Below are 21,721 nucleotides of genomic sequence, written 5' to 3' on the forward strand. Positions count from 1 at the left end.
TGACTTAGATACAATAAGTATACCTTGCATTTCCCAAATTCAGGAAGTTTCTTAATACTCCCATAAAGGTGTGTAGCAGGCGAACTTCATTCTCTCCTGGATCACAGTCTTGAAATACAGTCTCTGCAGGTTCTGTCCTCTGGTAAGTTTCTCTGTACATAACTGGAACTCTTCTTTCTCTGTAAGAGAATAATCTAAAGTTACTAAACAGCTTAGCATATTATTTAACACTGGCGTTTTTTCACAATACTCAGATGGGAAAAAATTAGAAGGATATTCATTTGTCTGAATGTTTCAGTGTGCCTCTCCTACTTTGCATAGCTGTTGGGTATGTTTAATCTTCCATTGACAAAAGCTTGCTTTTGCACATGGTCAGAGGTAGCTTATAGGAGAAGACATGACCCAGTGTGAAAACTTGATGTGCTTTGTCAATAATATTAAGCTACAGTATTAATTGGAATTCAGCATTTGATTAACATTGCTTTAGGGCAGAAGTATTATGTTTATTTGCCTTTTTTTTGGAAATTAAATACACCAAGCAGTGATCCTGTGGAATCTAGCTATAGTAAAACTTCTCTCTCTAGCAGCTGTAGATATTAAATTTTTCAGTTTTGCATTGTCGTGGTTTAACCCCAGCCAGCAACTAAGCACCATGCAGCTGCAGTCGTGGGAGTTGATCTCTGGGTTGACATGCATCTCATTCCATCTTTTGGTGGTGGAATACCCTTAACAGCACTATATATATACTTTGACATCAAGTCAAGGGTCTCAGTATTGACTGAGAGAAATTCACACAGAAATATTTGCTGTACAATGTGAGGGTATTTCACAAATTACTGGGGGTTTCACACACATTTTTATAATCATAGTCAAAATATTATAATTTACAGTTGTGATTTGTCCTTGTTTTTCACCTATCCCACTGCCTGCCTTAAATCTTTTCCCACCTTGTGTACCTACAGTGAGCTTTAAGATTCTTTGTAAAACCAGCACAAAACCTAATTCCTGCTAAAGTTAGCTTAATCTTCATCTCCAGGTAGTTACAAAAGTTACCACTTGAAAGTTTTCCAATTTTTTCTTCTTTCTAGCTCTTTGTGGATTTTTTAGAATGTCTATCACATTAGGCAGTCTTTCTGGTTTTAGTGGGTATCATTTGGACTTCTGAGTCAGAGTGTCACATGTCGTTACAGAATTGCAGATAGAGTTCATTAGGTATAAAATAAAGGGCAGAGCTCTAGAGATTTCGTAGCAAATTAATGTTTTATTGTTGGCAATGGTTGTTGGTCCAGAGACGCAGGAGAAAATGAGGTGCTGAGAGAAGAAAGCTCCATTAATTTTGCACTAAAAACTCCACTAGTTTGTGTATTATGGATGAACTGAAATATCTGGAGATTGTTTTTAATTCTCCTACCCATCAGCTGTGTCCCTTAAGGAACCTGAAAGATATTTAAGGTGAGAATAGATACTGAAATTGAAATTAATTATTCATAGGACTGCAGATTTAAACGTTCATTTGAAAAAAAAATTAGATGGCAGCGATGCTTACCAGCATCAAATAGAAATAAATAAAAAGAAAGTTACAAACTTTTTGGTTTAGAAACTTTGCTAAAAGAGTTCACAGGATCAAATGTGAAGAAAAATTTAACACAATCATCACTAAAAAGCTAAGATCGGTTTATTGTAAGACTAGGAGGAGACTGTATCTAACAATAAAATATGAAAATTATACATTATGAGCCAAATTTTTTGACTCTAATACACTCTTCCATTAAAGATTTTCCAAGTTGTTATTAAAGAATTGCTTTTATGAGGAAAGTATTTGCTATGATCATACAGAATGTACTGTATTTTAGTCCCTTCATCTAATCACTGAGTTACATATGCACAGTAAAAAATACCTAGAGCATTTACTGACAGTGCAGAATGATTTATGTATAACCTCTGTTCAGTTTGTTTTCTTTAAAAAGCTTTATTGTCTTTTTTTCTCAGAAGTATCCCATCTTCTAAATAAAATAAGTTTCATAACACTCAAATTGAGTGACTGCTCCTGCTTCTTCATCCTACTATTACTCTTTATCCATAATAGTGTTTCTGAAACAGCTTACAGTCGCTCCTTACTCAATGCCTGTTTTCTGATTCTTAGATATATTGCTTGCTTTTCAATTCTTTTTGTTTGTTTGTTTGTTTCAGTTCTGCTTTTTGAACTGGGAATTATTGTCCAAGTTTAATTTACTTAGTATGTCTATAATCATAATATTTAATGATACGTTATTATGCAAGATCCCAGCTGCACAGGAGTGATCCATATATTTGGAGCTATTGGGTAACTGCAGATGCTTACAAAAAGGCATTTGCTAGCCAGCAAGGAAAGGCACTAAAAGCTATGCATTCAATGTATGTGTTTGTCAGGTTTGGAACCGGAGTGCATGTGACAAGTCATGTGTTCAACCTGTCTGCAGGAGTTAATGTGTTTTGGGGAAATAAAATAATTAAAAGTATATTTAACCAATATAGTAGGAAAGACAAACAGTTTTTCAATACACAGTATTTCTCAAAAGGGACAAAATTGTGTTTATTCAGTATAGCCAAATACACTGAGATGTGTTTTGTCAGAGAAACTGTTTAAAGCTATTTACTTCACGTGTGAAAGAGCTTTCTTAGAGTGAATACACTTTCTCTTGGACTATGCCTCTTTTGAATTTCAGTAATAGTTGAACTGTGTTGAAAACATATTTTTAGTAATTGTACCTGTTTATCAAAATGCAGATGATAAAATAGCTGGTAAATATAACTTTGTTTAAGATAAATTAAGTACATTTAGTTATATGTGCTGAAATGATCCATTCTTTCTATAAGCAGAGCCTATCCCACCTGATACCTCAGAAAGATCTTTGGCATGCTTTACAGCCACATGCTAGAGCTTCTTAACTTGAGTTCCAGAGCTTGAACTCTGGCAGTCTAAAACCGTTGAGTCCAGTATGTTCATAGGAAAGTCAGCCAGGAAAATTATATTTACATAAACAAATTATTCTATCAACCTCTGCCAACACCTACCTTGCCCAATTTTATAAATGATCCAAACTTCCAGTTCTGCTCTCAGACATTTCCAGATATTTGCTGATTCTTGTTGGTCTGGCTATCTCTAAAAATACATCTATTGGCAAATCATGTGCCTGCTTCTGTCTCTTTAAATAAGACCATAAAAATGCTAAAATTACACATGTTCAAAATTTTAGTTCTGCGGAAACCTGTAGGGTCCTTACTGATGAGCAATACCCCATTGTTCATGATTATTGCAATGGCATGTAAATCTACTGAAAATAGAACAGGAAAATAAGGAGCCTATGCGATTCCATCAGCAGAGGAGAGAGCATGGTATGTTATGTTCACAATTATGCTTCAGAATGGAATATTTAGACATTAAAGGCAATGGCACAGCAAGATCTTATTTCAAGCCACAGATCCTTTATCCTTAATATTGGCCAGATGTGTTACAGTATAGAAAGGTTTCCTGAAAACAAGCAGAAGGATTTAGTCTGCAAGGTGGTTTTAATATGAAGCGACAAAGATCTTGGATTAGATCTTGCAGTCAAAGTGCTACTATTCTTGGTGATAAAGAAATAAGGTGAATGAGGGCTGAACACCAGTGAGCAGCTGTGACTTGCTGATTGCTTATGGCTTTTCACACTGTGGGTTGTTAAATTGTCATACACATTTCTGCAGATAGCTGTGGATGCTCTAAGTTTCCATGTGTTTAGGAAGGAGTCCAAAGGAGTAAAAGTCCATCAAGTGCTATTAATCACAAAATTATCGCCTTTGGTTCAGGAGATCCCTGAACCACAAGTAATGGGTGACTGGGAGAGTGTATCAGAGAGGTGTCATTGCATATTCCCTTTGTTTTTATTGTCATAGACTAGACTAGACTAGACTAGAATAGAATAGAATAGAATACAATACAATACAATACAATAGTGCAGTTGTAAGGGACCTACAACGATCATCTAGTCCAACTGCCTGACCACTTCAGGGTTGAAGTCTTATCTGTTAATTTGCTAGTGACTCCACTGGAGATAGGATACAGGCCTAGATGAGCCCTGATCTGGCCCTGTGTGGTCGTCCTTATGATTTTACGTTCTTTGCATGATGACAGGTTAAACCCAGGAGACAAAAAGTAGAGAATAGATGGGATTTATCTCACTTGCATTTAAATGCCTACTTGGTGGTTTGCAGACAACTAAACAGGAGCCAGGTTTCTAGATTTCCTTTATAATCAGTGTAGAGAAGTAAACAACCAAGTGAAGCTTACCTTAGAATGTTTCTATGAAGGACCTTTATTGTGCCAGGTTTGGTGATTCATTTCTAAACAGATTTCTACATTGTAGACATATAAATCTGGTCAAATCAATTCTACTTACGTAACTCACCAAACACTAATCTAGTAGTATTAGTACAGAAGTAGTAGTCTCATTTCTTTGTAGAATTTGGGAAGTAACAAGGTACATATTAAAAAAAGATCTTGAAGATTCATGTTTTTCATTATACCATTTTAGAAACCATTTCTATTGGAAGTATCTCTAAAATAACTATAGAATAGAGTGAGGATCTTCTATATTCAGTCTCAGGTGAAAAGGCCTGTGCCAGTCCAGGATGGATATATATACATGGTAACACACTGCTGAATTAATTTCTTGTCAGATACCTTGAATTATTTCTTGTTGAAAGCTTACGGATACAAAGTATTGACATTACCATATATATATATTTAAAAACAAATTCCTGGGGCTATGCTGCATGAATCAAACATTCCAGTTTTGCCATAATTGTATTATTGTGAAGATTTTAATTGTGGTATAGCAGGGCAAATTATGGGTTTGCTGAGGAATTTGAGCAAAAAATAAGTAAGAATAGTCTCACTATTGTGCTGCAAATCGCTAATGTTAAATATGAAATACATAATTTGACATATAACTCAATACCAAATCTGCAGAATATAATTTGATTGGTCTCGTTATCAAAATGAGTTAATGCAAATATATTCCACAAATCACTAAGGCTGAAACATAATTCATTCTCAAGAAGAGAATCTTTGTTGACTTGTTGATTTTACAAGCTTTATTGCACTGTGAAATCTGTGTTCATTACAGAGTCAGTTTCTTTCAAGAATGCAAGTTTAGTTTCTTTACTGAGGTCATTCCACTGACACTTTGATATTATACCAGAAATCACCATGATGGGATAGTACTAGCCAATTAGCAATGCAGTACTGCCCAAACTAAAATGACTGCTTGCTACTCTGGCCACATCTATCTTAACACTTGGAAGTTTGTGAACTATTGAATATAGCCATGACTATTCAAAGTTTGGGGGTATTCTGTTTTGTTAAAAAAAAAAACCCAACAGTCAATGGAATTGATTGAATATTTAACAATGTAGTTTAAGTCTGATCAAAAGAAGATTATTCCTGTCATTAGAACTACAGAAATCCTTCTCTTGTAACACATTAATGTGATTTGCGAGATATGCTTTGGTGTACTAGCTGAAAGTTGAGATTCGTTAGCCAGCCTAGAACGTTATAAGCTTTGTCTACAGCACTGGTGTCCAGACTTTCTGGAGTATCTGTGTTGTATTGGGAAACTCCTGAAAGCCTGAACATTTCATTTACGACCTTTGTTCAATGAAGTGATTATGCGCGTACTTATGTTCTTTTGTATTCAGCTAAGTAGTCAGCCTTTGTTCAGTTTTAAATATCTTGCTTATTTTGTACCCACAACTTGATCAATGTCCTCCTGAGTGGGTGGACATTTTATGAGAGCTGGATATGCTCCTTCCTGCAACTAAACATTGTTTTCTAAGATGTGCTTTTGCAACCAAATTCAGACAAATAAAAAGGGTTATCTCTATCTTGGAGTGAAGAAAGATAAGATCGGAATATTCCATTGTACTGAAGATAGTAACAGATATCACAAAGACTACAGTTTTAAATCACTGCAGCTTGCTACTTGTTTGTCCTTTTTTTAAACTTTAATAACTGATCTCTGAGATACTGCCTGGCTTTTGAGGGTTTTATAGAAATTTGGGGAGGACAAAGAACTGTTTGGCCTATTGAGACTTATCATTACATCATTCCTCCCTAAGTCATTCCTAGATTGATTATGCCTGAAAAATCTGACCTGAAAATCCACTTCAAGCATATATTACTGTTTCAATGAAAAAGTACTTCCAAATGTCTGCTTTGAGGATATTCCCCCTAATTTTAATTTTTCAAATCCCTCTTGTCTTATCTACATGCTATCATAAAAAATAACAGAAGTTGTCATTATCTGTTGCAGCATTCAGAACACATGCTTCAGTTAGGCCTTCCTAAATACTTGTATCTCTAAGTTGTATTCCTCCACTTTTGTCAGTTCTCTTACTGGAATTTAGTCAATTAATCCTAAAAAATTACTTTGCTGACCTTTCTTAAATGTTATAATACATCTTACAATAAAAAAACAATGAAAGCTGAAAATAGGAATCTAATCAGATGAGAATAGTGCAACTGTGTTATACTAGCAATGAAATAGGTAGACATGAAAAAATGTGAGGGATTTTAGTAGTATTATTTCCAGACAATTGCAACTTTCCAATATAATATTTTGTAGGTTGTATAAGCTATTTGAACTTTCTTTACTACTAAAGTTATCAGAAATCTGGGACTCAAAACAACTCTTTCAATTTTGGACTCATTTATGCAAATGATTAAGATGTATTTTTTCATTTATATTGAGCTTTTTTGTATTTGTATGGCTAATACTTTTTGTGGAGATTTATAAATTGTTGAGTCATTGGAAAGATAAACAATTAAAGAGAGCTGTGATCTCAAGTTTGGAAAGATGATGAATAGAGTTCATCATAAGCCTGCTCCTGCAAGGTATTAATCTTCTCTCTAAGCTGTGCCAGTTCCCATAGGAGCACAGATCCCTTTTCCTTGGCAAGTTGACCTATACACAAAGAAGACTGAACTGCCATGTAAAACTGTGACAGATATCTGACAGAATAGTACTTTCTTTATCATTTAAGGGGTTTTGTTTAATATAATATTAATGCTGTAAAAATGTGCAAATGTGTGTAAAAAGTTAAATATTTGCTTACCCCATCCTTCATCTCTAAATATTGGATGAACTGGAACTGTTGTTGTTATAAGAGCTGAAGAGGTACAACAATGACATCTTTATCGACACCCACCTAATGTGTCACACACTCATTTCTCAACTTGAATATTCCTCATTCCTCAACAATGTAACTTCTGTATGACTCTCACTTAAAGCAATAGCATATCTCACAAGGAGAAGCCATTTTAGATGGCAACAAGCTAAGAGAGATTTACCAGGACACTGGATTTAGCACCTATAACTGGCTGTAATATTAACCGTTCTATTTAATATTACACAGACAGACTGCAAATCTTCACTACAGTAAAGTCGTCATCAAAGTGTAGTTCTTATTGGACTGATGTAGTAATGTTACAGCTGTATCTATCAACCTTTCACCGTTAGCAGCCACTGCAAAAAAATGACTTGCAGAATTAGTTGATCTTCAAAGCCTGTCTGTAGTGCCATTATATTACGCTTACACGTATGCATATGGTTTGGTCTAAAAGCACTTGTAGTCAGTCCACAAATTTTAAGTTGGGCCCCTTATATGATGTTGGGAAAGTTACATCATCTCATACAGCATTCTGTATGTTCTGCCAAAGGCTATCTATACCAAACACACAGCTCACATGGGTAGCTTATTCCCACCTCAGGGAACAACTAGTTCTGACACATTTGTAATGTGTGGATGTGACATGAATGCAAACACAAATATGGTTATGCAAACAGCAAAAGGTCGTGCTCTAAAAATGCTCTGATGGGCTGTTCAGTATTTTCAAGACAGCAACTGAACACGTATAAATGCCTCAAAGCATAGTAAGAGACATATATTTGGTTTCCAGGATCAGTGGTTTTGGCGAGTCAGAAACAACAGGGTGATGGATGGATACCCCATGCAGATTACCTACTTCTGGAGGGGACTGCCTCCCAGCATTGATGCAGTTTATGAAAACAGTGAGGGGAATTTTGTCTTCTTTAAAGGTAAGAAAAGAAGAAAAGTAAGATTTTGTGTAATACTTTTGGCTGTGATGATTTCTTGGAACATATCTTGCTTATTTTTACTAATGATTTGTAAATCATGTTGCAAATTGGTAGCTAAATGAAGAGTATATGAGTTATGTTTTCTCATTTTGGCAACTACAACTTTAATTTATGATTACCCTTCAGAGTATCAGATCATTTACTCTTACATATTCAGTAAAAATTTGGAAGTATAAATAAGAGACATAGCAATACAGTGATCTACTATGAGATCCTTTTTGAAAAATGTGGATTAGGAAGCAAGGATGAACACAGTTTCACTTTTTTTTTTGTGGTTCTCTTTGCTCTTCTTCCTTTTTACAAATGAAATTTGCATATATTTAAATGGCCTCTGTGCTACACTACTTATTTCATCTGACAATTGTGATGTTAGGAGTTTCAGGTGGGAAAAATAAATATCTTTTTCATAGGTGTGTATTTAGTATTTTTAAAGAAGTATAAACTCCAGAAAATATGTTGTATGGACTGAATTGTTGCTAATCATTCTTTTCAAAGTTTCACTCCAGGCATCAGCCGTTCTTCAAAATTAAAGTTCTTGAACATGCATCTAATTTAGATTTAATGAAAAAATTATCCTATATGTTAAATAAATACCCATTTAGCAACAAAAGAGTGAAAACCATGTACAGTATGTTTTATAAGATAATAATTTGGGAGAAGAAAGAAGAAACTGAATAGATATGTGAAAAATTATTCAGCTATTTAGTGTTGTGAGTGATTCACGTGTTAATTCATTACAAAAAAGTAGAATATTTTTTTAAGTTGTTATATCAAAAATGAATGCATTTTTACAAGTGGAATCATTAACAGGGAGATAGAAATATGTCATTCACAGTAGAAACATTATCATCTTGGGAATGCTAAATGGAAAATATTTAATAACATGCAGAAACACTGCATAACAGTATAATGAAGATGAAGTTTATGTTTTACTAATAGGGAAATTGTATTTTTTGTGTGAATCGTAAGGAAAATTACATTCTGTATAGTACATTTTCTATTTACATGACTTCAATACAGCATATGCTTTTACTTCTGTTGCCATAAAATAAACTTCATGTCATAAGCTCTGGGAAGTTGATAAGATCGGGAATCATGATCAAGGTACCTCCAGAAGTCCATCCCTCTGCTTGATTTTTGGGTCCATGGGACATGGGAGGATACAATATTGTTCTGTAGATATTCCTTTGCTCATCACTGCTACATAGAGCAAAGGAACTGCCCTGTGCATTCCAGACCTCTGCCTTGATGATGCTGGGATCTATTACCTGAGCTTCAGACAGAAATGATCAAGCTTAGTCCTATACCTGCTTTCTTTTCCATCCCAGTGACCTCAAAATATGTTTTATCATTATTTAACTCTTCACCCAATGCTGACTGACTCCTGTTAGGTCTTAGAGGAATGGATTGATTCAGTAGTCTGTAGGTTATAGATAATAAAAAACAGAAGGAGGAGAGGAACTTCTCTATTTTCTACCTGGGAAATTAAATAATCAGGATTAATTAAAGCAAGCAGAAGCAGCAGAACTGTGCTCTTAGAAGTCAGAATACTGTGTTCTTTTCCTTCCTCATCATCCCCAGCTTATGCTCTCTGATTTCAGACCAGCTAGTTTTGTGTTTCCTTGCTGCTATTGTATGATACTTGGATTTTCTGTTGCAGGTATTTTTCCACCTGCTTTCTTTTCAAAGTTCCTTCCATTATTTTTCCAGTGACATTTGTATTGTCCCTTTGTTTGCCAAAGTCAAAAGTCCTTGTATTTCCTTGTGCGATTTTTCTGAATTTTTGCTTCTCTGCCACTTCCTCTTCATGATTTCCAGTATCTACCTGATGGTGTTTGTCTATCAGTGTAGTTCATGTTTTTCCACTGCCACAGAATCAATAGGTTCAGCTGAGTCTTTTGTATGTATGTCCTTGAAAATTCCTGTTAACCAAAGATCTCAGCTGCCTTGTGAAACATGATTGCAGAAGACTATATAAATAGACTGTAGGTAACAATCATTGTCTTGTTTCTTCCATTCCCTCACAAAATTTCTTCCTGGGAAAAGAGTACATGTCTTCCTCCCAAAGGTGCTAGAAATAGACAAGTTGATTGTTGCTAAAATGATGAACAAGTAGAACATGTTTTCCAGGTAGTGTGCTTTACCAATCGAAAACTGGTCAAACCAAGTAAGTTCTAGAAGGAGGTTTAAATCTGAATTCTGGCATACAGATGTGTTCACAAAGCACATATCTAAGCCAACATTTGTGTCTATTATTCAGAGAAAAAATAGAAAAGATAGAGTGAGTGCCATCACAGAGCTTGAACTGGAATAATGTCACTATGCGCTCCTCTCAGAAAACATTTTCCAGATCACTTCATTTTAAGACTAGTCAGTTCTTCACAGCAGAAAAGTGTGGTGTTTGAGTGAAGACAGCATTTACTTGCAGATTTTAAAATAAAGTCTCCAAAACTTCTTCTCAAGGTATCAGTAACATCCAATGTCCTGTAAGGTCTTGAATCTCTGGTGTGTGCTGGAGAAACAGGTCAGTGTGTAAATATGCTCCCTTCAGAACAGCCACTGCTGCTTCTGCAGATGCTCAAAGGAAGGTTCCAGGCACACCTTCCGTCTCCACTGCTCTCTTTCACTCACTTTGGAGGCTTTTTTACTAGTGTGAAACAGGGCCTCCCGTGACTGACTGGTTTTTCACTCCTGCTTTCATTCTTGTGGAGCAATATCTGTACTGTCTGAGGAAGGTGAAGAAAGGAGTAAGCCAATTTATTAATCCGTGAGTGCTAGTGAGTAGTTGCCACCTTGCTTCTCCTTACATGCCTACACTGTCATAAGTTCAGGATAAACAACATACTGTTAGGCCAGTGACATTTTTACTATGCACTCAGGATAGACCTTGTGAACCCTCCTGGATTGAAACATTCTGTTTATCTCTTTAGAAATCCACAAATCTAATTTATTTTCAATAATCTATGCTCTATTTGGTTTGTTTCAATCCTTGTCTTTCAGGATGGTAAACATCAAATTTGAAACAGTTGTTTTAAATCATAAAACAGGTTTAGATCTTTATTACTTTTTTTTATTTGCACTAGATTTTTCCTCCCTTTTTGTGTATACAGTTGGATTCATGATATTAGTAGACTTCTTTACAGTAGTAGAAATATAGATTAGTAAAGGTACAAAAGTATTTAAAAACTAACTTTTTTTTTAAATGGGAGCTATGTAGTAAAAATATGAGCCATACACAAATGATATAAGATGGCAACTCAGGATGGAAAATTTTTTATGAACCTTTGAAATGTCTTTATAGCTTATGTTTTTGCTAAGAGAAATGTAGTTATTCTTAACTTGTGCTAATAAAATCTATCAGTATATTTATACCTATTTGACTTTGCTCTCCTGAGAATATTTGAGGAGCCTGTGAGATCATGCATAATGTGTTAGATGTCTATAGAAAATCAAGCTGAATCAAGTTCAAGACTATTGGATCAAGTGTCTTCTTTGGTTTTGAAATTTCATTGGGTTTAATTTTTTTTAAAATTTTACCATTTTAACTTTTATTTCCTTTTTTTTTTTAAATTAATATTTATTTACACAAGGAAAAACAATTGTAAAAATGCAGTAGCGTGCTTGTAGTGCAAAGTGATGCTTGCTCATTTCGGGTGGCTTAAGATACTTGGCCTGCCTCCTTGTGCCTCATAACGCTCATAAAGTACATAGCAATCTGGTGGATGGCTGCTTATAAAAAGCAGATGTTTACATTCTTGTTATTATTCACTGCTGGTGTCCATGCTGAATGATAATAAGAAGATGGCACCAGAATGATACTTTTTTCTTTTTTTTTTTTTTAATGAGGAAATGTGAATAGTAAAATTTATTCTGTGTACCTGTGGGAATTTATATGGTGCTAAAAATGAAATTGTCAAGCCATCTGCGCTGTTGAACGTTATGGTAAACCAAATGCAGCAATAGAAAGGCTGCTGTAAAACTCATACTACCAGTGCCACCATCATAACTTTCAACTGCATTTATCCCACTGCTTGACAGTTTTATTTTGAAAAATAGATTTACTTAGTGTCAGATCATGGAGCAGAGAAATGACAGAAACTTAATGTGGGAAATAGAGAATGAGAAAAAAGGAAGCATGAATAGTAATTTGGGGATACTAGTAAGAAGACACTTGATCCTGGCTTGAAAGACCAAAATTAAGAGCAAGGGTGACTGGAGGAAAAAAACCGTCAGAAGTAGGTATGAAAATTTTAACTAGTTTCAATTGAATATAATTCCTAAAAGTTTTGAGAATTTGTCTCATCACTGTAACACTTACAGTGATTATATGCTATATGCCACACAGGCCTTGCACTAGCACATATCCTAATTGCATATAACATGAACAAAAAGCTTGGTTGCTGACAACCCAGGAGCACAACTATTCAACTTTCTGATTCTACAAAGGAATAACTACAGTTGTTAGAAACTGCATAATTGTTTGCAGTAGTCAGTAGGTAGTTAAATAGTCTGAAGGATATCTGGAGTTAAATATTCAATATTTTAAGTAAAGCATAGCAACACAGATACCCTTTATTTCCAGTAATTTTTTTTTTTAGAATGTCAAAGATAGATGTTGAGAGACTTCAAATAATTGCAGTCACAGTTCATCCTTCTCAATTGTTTCCCTACAGTGATGATATTTAACAAAGCATTATTGCAAAAAGTAAGACATTTTGACTTTTTTATCACTTGCTTCATTCTCAGCTTGTGACCTTACCATTCTGCTTGTTATTATATTAGATCTTACATTAGGGAATAAAAGCAGACAGATGAAACATTCTGAAGGTTGGCCAGACTTCATGAAACATGTGGTGCTTTATTCTCTGTGAGAATAACAAATCCACCAACCAGACCTTAAAAAACAACTTTATAAAATAAATACCATGGTGATTTCTGCCAAGGGCGTAGGTTAAGACTCTGAACAAGCATTAGTTATCTATAAGAAGGACCAAAGTGTAACTATTCTAGTTTTGTCATATATTCTTTATTCCCATTATAATCACAATTAATGAAGTGTATTGACTATATAAGTTAGAAATAAAAGGAGCTAATTCTCATCACAGTCAGGCATCTTTTGCACTGATTTTCAGCTTTAACTCCTCCTAATATTTGGTTCTGAGTTTGAAAGCTTCTCATTTTTTCTGACTTTTCGGAAATCCTCTGATCAACAGCCACCCACTTTCCTCCAGCTGAGGGACAGAAGTTAAACAGAAAAGAAACCCAAAACAACAAAACCAACAACAAACCACCTAAAAACCCCTGAAACAAGCAAACAAACAAAAAAACCAAAGTGAAAACTGTCAGCCAGATGGAACATTTGGATTTCTTATATACAGTCCTGCCCAGTAACAATCAACACAGTTGTAGCAGACTAAACATGTCTTCCAAAGCAAATGTTAAATACAATTCCTTCTAGTTAGAATCAATAGAAGTCTTGCCCACACACGTTAGAGCTCTCAAAGCCCTACAGTGTCCATAAAATACAGTTAAATTCACCTTTTCTCTATTTATGCAGAAAGAATTTGCCTCTTAGCAAGAAATTATGTGAAGAAGAATTAGTTTCTTAAGTCTTAAGTTCCCACATCTACACTTTCCTGCTACTTCAGTATATCTGAATACACAACAAATACCTGGCTCAGTGGTGCTGTCACTTATAACGGTGTGTGCTCAACCCTTGTTTATTTTGGTATGACCTGATCTTGTTAATAGCTAAATTTGACTCATTGGGTATGGCTGATAATGATCTATTCCTAACAATTGCTATTACTTTTATTCCTTGTGAGGCACAGAGAAAGGTAATGGCATTATATACATCACAGCGTATGCCTTTCAATGCTGTGCAACATCTGTCATTTTGAATGATCTTCTGAAACAGAAATGAGCTGGCTCAGTATCATTCACTGGATGCCATCTGTTGTTCACACCATAAGTACCAACCAGTAAGGTCCAAAACACATGGCTTCTCTTATCGTTGCATTTGAAACTGCCATTACTATCTGAAGCCCTCTGGGTCCAGTCATGTGAATTGGCAAAAGGATAAACCACATGAGAGGAGGGACAGTGAATGACTGAAGATGCTCACCGCTGTCATGATCAAACCCTATAAGTGAATTTTCTAAGGAATCTCAGTAAAGGTAAATGTCAGGTTAGCATAGACCTTAATTCCGGGTCAACAGAGACCTCAGCTTTCCATGGCTGTTCTTCATAGATCTCTGTGTCTCTCTTATTTTCAGTACTTCAAATGGCTCTGTGCATACTCATTCTTTGAACCCTTTCTTCCTTCATCTGGCAGGGGGGGAGAAGATGGATCTGTTGAGCAAACTGTAGTGTCTGTGCTTGGAAGTGGGTGACCAGCAGCTGTAAAGAAGCTGATAAAAAATTTACTCTGGAAACCCAGCATGAGAGGGACTGAAACTATATCCCCTCTCCTAATTAAAACTGTGATAAAATGAAAACAAGCTTTAAATCACTACAGAACAAACAGGGAGATTAAAAAACACCTCCCTTTAAACAAACATTTAATATCACTGAGGGATAGCTAAAAGATAAAACCAACTGCAAAACAGCTCTCCGGATTTTCCCTGTTGGTGACTCTGGCATACACCTGATCCTAGATCTTTGGGGTAATATTACATTTCCTTATAAAATCTTTATACAGCACAGTGCCTTAACCTCCCAAGTCTGTGTAACAGCCTGCCTAGCCTTACAGGTAAGTACAATGGCTAACATGAACAGCCATAATTTTATCGCTTAGGATGTCCTTCCAAATGTGTTTGAGCAAAATATATTTTCAAACCTTTCCCCTTATATTTTAAATATTATCATCATAAATAACAATGGATAGACCAAAATGAAGTCTCCAATAGGCCAATTCAATATATATGTTCATGAATCTTCTCTAGACCTTTCTGTGATGTAACTCAGAAGGGTCTACATGATGTCAAAGAGTATCTTCTCCTTCAGTGTTATTATTACTAAAAATAGTAATGCTTTTTGGAAACACAGATGAAGGTAGTGCTTCGAAGAGAAAATAAACACGTGGTTCCTACACAATGGAGCCAATAGGCTAGCTCAGAAAGAGTGTCCCTGTGGCCTAGATGACATAATGCAAAGAGAAGACAGGCCTCAAAGCAAGTTCTTCAGATAAGTATTAAAATGCAAATTATGCTCCCTTTTCCCTATTTCTAGGGGGCATATGAGGATCTTTATTCACTTTTTTCAGCCAAAGCTGTCTGTGTTTGAAAGAGAAGTCTCTACTGAAAAGACACAGGTGAGAAGTGTATTTTGAAGAAGAAGAATAAGAAAGCAAAAATATAGAAAGGAGAAGATAGTTGCAATATGACAGGAGACACAGTATGTTGAGAAGACCCTAGTAAAGAGTCTGGAGGAAAACCCAATTATTGGGGAAAGTGTTAGACTAAAGGCTTAATATGAGATGATGAACCAGGTGAGATAATCATGGAAGTGTTCAGTGAGGAAGAAGAGCTTGGCTAGGAAGCTAGAGCAAACTGAAGCTGAAAAACTGGAGTTGTGGGCTGGTGAGGTAAGCTATCCAGTTACAAGAGAGAGCACAGGAAACACCGTCTCCAAAAACAGGTACGGGGGGATGTATACTACAAAACACTGGTGCAACTGCTGCTTCTGCAGACAAGCATACTCCTATATAGACAATATATTTAGCTAGTAACTACAACAGTAGGGGTTCAACCACTGAGCATTGCTGTCCAGGAGGCACTAGGCTATTATTCATATTTAAGACAGTTTAGGTAAGCTGAGGTTTGTGTAGACACTGTGCTAACACCAGCCAGAGTCGTACAACTACCTTGTATTATCAGCATCTAAGAAGTCAATTGGGTGGTTTTGAATGATTCGTCACCCACAACCAAAGGTTAAATCTTACTGCCACTGGTACTAAAGGAAACCCCCCATTAATTTCAGAAACACAAGGTTTTCATCTGTGGGACTTCAGAACCTCAGTTTGCTGGTTTTAGGCCACACTAAAGAAAATATGATAAAAAAAATATATTTTCAATTCTATGGTTCTTTCAGAAATAATCTGTACATCCTTCATAAGTAATTTAACTTCTTGAGGAGAAGGAGAGTACAGAGTAATAAAAGTATGTGGTCTCTCTGAGGATAGGAATTTCCATTTTTAATTTATTTATATGTTTTCTTACTTCATTTTGTCTTAAAATTCACTCTTCTTTCCTCATGAAACATAAATCCGTTGTATAGTATTGCTGTAAATGTATTACATTATCAACCACAGAGCCTCTTGAGATGACTTCATTTTCATTCTGGGTTTGATCCCTATATAGTTGGTATCAAAATATTCTGTGGGCTTATTGAATGAATGGTGCTTTATAAATGCAAGGTGTCTGTAAGGCATATTTAATTTTGTATTATCTGCAGTGATAGAACATTTTTTATTTCATTGTGTTTGGCAGAACCACTATAGCCCTTTGGGAGTCTTTCTTATTTCTTAGGAGTGTATTAATATTAATACTGAGAGTACTGAAGACTAACACACATACGTGTATGTGTATATATATGCTTTTGTACAGGTAACAAGTTCTGGGTTTTCAAGGACACTACTCTCCAGCCAGGTTATCCTCATGATTTGATAACACTTGGAAGCGGAATTCCTTCCCATGGCATTGATTCAGCAATTTGGTGGGAAGATGTTGGGAAAACTTACTTCTTCAAAGGAGATAGGTTGGTATAGGAATTCTGCAAGGAAGCAATTTGGTGGATATCAGCTAAGCGTGTTAATCTTTTCCTCTATTTCTCAAAAGAAGTCAAGCCACTTAAACAGTTCATTTTCTGTGGATGAAATTAACTCCTTCTGCACAGAGGGCCATACTGTTTTCATATTTCTTATAACCTAAATTATATTTGTGTGAATATACTGCAATAAGTATATGTATTTCCAGTGGAAAAGTTATGTTTTAGAAGTCAACAGGCAAGTCACAGTTGTGGCAAATTTAAACTTAAATATTCGAAGTAAGGTAATCATATACACTCTTACCTGCTCCTTTTTATCCACATTTCTAAATGCTAGCACATAAACAGGCAAGGCATGATCCAAAGTTTTTTAAGGTCAGTGAAAATGACTTCTCTGCTACTATTTAAAAATGAGGTAAGAAAGGGAAATGACAGCTAAACCAGGAAGCTAGAGAACAATTTGAGTAGTTACCTAGGAATTATTTTTAAATAAATCTTACGGTTCCCTTCAGAAGGGACATTTATTTTTATGATTAATAAAGAACAGAAAAAAATTGTAAAATCTGAGTTATTTTCCAGTCCTGAAAGAGACTTGCACTAGTCACTTAGTATGTCTGTGTCTTCATTTCCCTGTCTGTAAAAATAAGGGAAAGAATATTTGTCTGCTTTGTAGAGATGTCAAGAGAATTCATTAGTTTTTGAAACCCTGCAAGTTAGCTGAATGATGTATTTTACAGGTTTTCAGGATGTTACTATGTTTGTTGATTGATATGTCACTGTGCAAATTCTGAGTGCTCAGAGACAAATTATCCTTTATTAATAATTGTAATGTTTGTATTAGTATTATTAAAATTATGATGACTGCTTTTGTTACTGTGTGGTACTTAGGATTCTGAGACACTAATAGTATCCATGGATCACTTAAGAAATTAATTTAATGCACATCATAGAATATGTTTAGCACACTACAGTTGATCATTTTTTAGCAGTAGTGTAATATTGCACTACAGATTGCCACAACCAATTTTATTGTTAAAGTTTTTTTTTTAAAAAAAGAAATTCTCCAACAGTCATGATGAGGAAAGTAGAGAATTAAGTAAAATATTTGTGGTGTTTGAAAACTAGGTATCATTTCAAGCAATCAATTTCCACAGTGAAGAAGAAAGCCACCTAAATAATTTGCTTCCCATGGTTGAGTAGATTTTTTTAAAAATGTAAGTTCATTTTCAGGTAATAATTTTCCACCTCCACACTCATGGGAAAGTATGTACAGTAGGAATCTTCTGTGACCTGTACTTCCTTTAGGCTTTATTCAGCAGTGTCCTTTTATATTTTGATGCACAGGCAGTTACTTATAGTCAAGACTTTCCTAAAACACTAGTGGTAATAACAGAAGACAAAAAGAACTATCACAGAAAACATCTGTTGACAGAGGAGTTGCTACTTAGAGCTAACAAGCACAATGAAACTCAGCAGGATATAAATGCAATACAGTATGTTAGAAGAAGATCAAACAACATGAGCCTTGCAGAGATAATTGAGCTATTACAGGATATTGATCACCAGTGGGAATAAACCCATATACCACTAAGCTTCTCAACGTGTATTGTTTATATCACAATTTTTTTCTTAATGTAATGTTAGAGTTGAATTCTCCTGCTGGTTTCAGTAGTATATATACGTCTGCTATAGGGGTGGATCTTTTCCTGAAGAAAGTATAACATAAATGTAGCTTCTCAGTGGCAGGAGGTAGGAACGAAAGGGAAACAAAAAGTTACGCCAGCATCAAAATAACAAAGTATATTCCTCCTTATGTAACTCAAGGACCTGTATACTTATTTTGTTTTGACAGTAATCTGTAGTTAAGGAGCTCCAGGGCAGAATCTAGAGAGAGTTAAATGTCCCAGAACAGTGGTATACATAAAAACGTTAGAGCAATAGAATACAAAGCATCAAATATTGGCTATAAAATGAAAAAAAACCCAAAACCAAAAACCCCAAACCAGTAAGAAGATTTAAAAGTCAAAATAGTAAATGTTATTGTAATACTCATGTCTAAAGCAGCTCATGTATGGATCATTATTATTAATATTTGAAATGATCCATTTAAAGACTAAAGATAATTCTTCCAAATAATTGTATGAAAGCTAAAGAGGGGACAAAAGATGACTACAGAAAGCATTTTGCCCTCTCTCATTCCTCTCCTACCAGAATTGAGTAGCGTAGGACAAGATGATAACAGGTTTCCTGCACTTCTTGACACATGGCCTTGTTTATGCCCCTGCCTGGTGTGACTGGTTTTTGTACTTTAGAGTTAAAATGAATATTTTTTTCTTCATAAAGCTTAGTCATCCAATAGTTCAGAATATCATTAGGTAAATAGGATTAGATACAGGAAAAAACATGTTTTAGCAAATATTTTCCAAATTCCCTTTTTCTAAAGCCACAAAGTGTACTTTCATTTATTTTCCCTCTGTTACTTTATCAGTCTTTGAGATACAGTAACACAATTTATATAGTTTGTAAAGCTCAAATCACTCAAATTATCATTGGAGAGTCTGCTTGTGAACATTTGGCATGCAGAGGAGAATCAGGACTAGATTTTTCCTTACCCTGTAGACATGCTCATTATTCCAGCACAGATTGCCGAGATAATAGTATCATGATCAGTCCTTCCCTCATAGGATTTCTCATCAGTGATGAAAAAGCAACAGTTTTGGGACTTTTGAGTGTGCACTGGGTGTGTCCTCAAAGACTTGGTTTTTAATGACAACGTATATTTTCGAAAGTCCTATAGGACTGTCTATTTCCATCATGCAGCCTAGTGGAAAAACACAGAGGTTAGTAAAAGAAGGAGCTCAAGAAGGTGAAAAGATTGGAAGAGAAAAAAGGAAAATTAGTGGAAATATGCAGGAAGGAAATAGGGTTCTGGGAAAGAGGGATAGAGGAAAAGGTAAGATAGATGATAAAGAAGAAATGCAGGTAAAAATGGAGATTAGAAAATAGAATATTAAGCTCAGCGAAGAGTGAATAAAGAAACAGAGAGAAAGAGAGAACAGGCAAATATGAAAAGAAAATACAAACTAAGGATGAAGAAACGCAGAGTCAAAAGATGAGCAAGAACTGGTTGCAATGGTATTGATGTCAGAGCTTTGTTTACTACTTCTACATGTTGTTTCTTTCTCCATGTAAACTCTGAAAGATGTTACATTTCAAAATAAAGAGCGTTGCTTTGTTGGCTGCTTACTGATGCATACGTGACTAGATTAAGAAATCAGGCTATAAAAATAATTTAGGCATAAGAAAGAAAAAATAAATATGAATGTTTTTTAATGTAACTTACCAACTCTTAACCCACTTGAAATCTGCCACCTTTTATTTTCATTGAAAGTTTAAAGCCAGAGAAATGCCCCACAGGGTGAAATACAGAGGAGTTTAGACCATTTTGTTTTTAAAAAAGATTAAGACATGAATTGATTAGAGTGTCTGAGTACCTTCATAGGGACAAAATATCATCCACTTAAGGACTCTTTAATATATCAGGAATGATCATAACAAGGATTTCTAAAAGCTGAAGTCAAATGAATTCAAATTAGAAAAAGGGTCAAGTTTTTAGCAGTGACCAGATTATCAATGAAATTGATATATTCTCAGGCTCTTGATGTCCTGAAATTACAAGTGGCTGCCTTTTAATGTAATTTTTCACATGAATAAAACTGATTTTGGGAAAAAAAAAAAAGCTCCAAGAAAACTATTCTCTAAATTGGTATGCTCTAAATTAGTGGAGCCAATCAAAATATGAAATGACCCACCTGAATATTTTATCAGGATACATAGAGATACTAGAGATACAGTATGTTAATTCTTAGAACAAGCTTATAATAAGATATGAATAGCAATTTAGTCAGCTGCATAAGGACAAAGAAATTATCAATATTATCTGTAAATGTAAATAAAATCACAAGTGTAAATACTTCTTACATGTTCAGGTTGCCTCGAATTTGCATGCTGAAGCTTTTTAAATTGGAGAAGGTCTGACTAGCAAAAAGGCACAAAAGCAGGTTGAATTTTGTATTACACTGTATCTATTTAATGATAATGAAATGAAAAACTACTGTAATGCATACATATAAGGAGTTAAATTAAGATTGCTGGGAGTATTTTAATATGAATCTACTGTCATTTTCATGACTGAAATGTTATCTTCTAAAACATTAATGTATCTTTTTTGCATATGTTGCATCTTTCTGTGTCATTGTGCAGAAGTCCTAGGCATTAGAATTGCTGCGATTATAAGTGAGATACATGCTGATTTAGTTGTCAAAGTGCAAAAATCTTTTATCTTCTTTCTGCTTACATGAAACTGTTGTCCAGTCAGCAAGTAGTATGTTCAAAGAAAAGAAGTCAAGTATTCCCATTTGTGGCTCATGAATGTAGCAAATGTTAGAAGGAAAAAAATACGTAGTTACTCATCTGCTATCTTATAAATGCTTTTTTTCTTTTTTTTTTCTTTAAAAAAAATTTCAGGTACTGGAGGTACAGTGAAGAAATGAGATCCATGGACCCTGGTTATCCCAAACCAATCACAATTTGGAAAGGTATCCCAGAATCTCCTCAGGGAGCCTTTGTCCACAAAGAAAATGGTATGTAAACACATTCCTGTTTTAATGATTTACTAACAACCGTTATGGAAGGTAGAGTAGTAGAGGGGTGATTGACTATTCAGGTTAAGTAGCGAAGGAATTCTTGATTTATGAACAGAATATTTCCTGCTATAGAAC

At 35.0% G+C, this 21,721-nt stretch overlaps 1 protein-coding gene across 1 annotated transcript in view; it reads left to right on the top strand.

Annotated features, from left to right (window-relative positions):
• The window catches only part of MMP16 (matrix metallopeptidase 16), a 183,436-nt gene that overhangs the window by 155,421 nt on the left and 6,294 nt on the right, over positions 1-21,721 (top strand). The window contains exons 7-9 of the mRNA XM_050892459.1: positions 7,976-8,114; positions 16,781-16,931; positions 21,468-21,583. Of these exons, the coding sequence (XP_050748416.1) occupies positions 7,976-8,114; positions 16,781-16,931; positions 21,468-21,583 (406 nt within the window). The remainder of the gene's footprint in view (positions 1-7,975; positions 8,115-16,780; positions 16,932-21,467; positions 21,584-21,721) is intronic.

The sequence above is a fragment of the Gymnogyps californianus genome, chromosome 2, assembly GCF_018139145.2.
Source record: "Gymnogyps californianus isolate 813 chromosome 2, ASM1813914v2, whole genome shotgun sequence".
Lineage (NCBI taxonomy): Eukaryota > Metazoa > Chordata > Aves > Accipitriformes > Cathartidae > Gymnogyps > Gymnogyps californianus.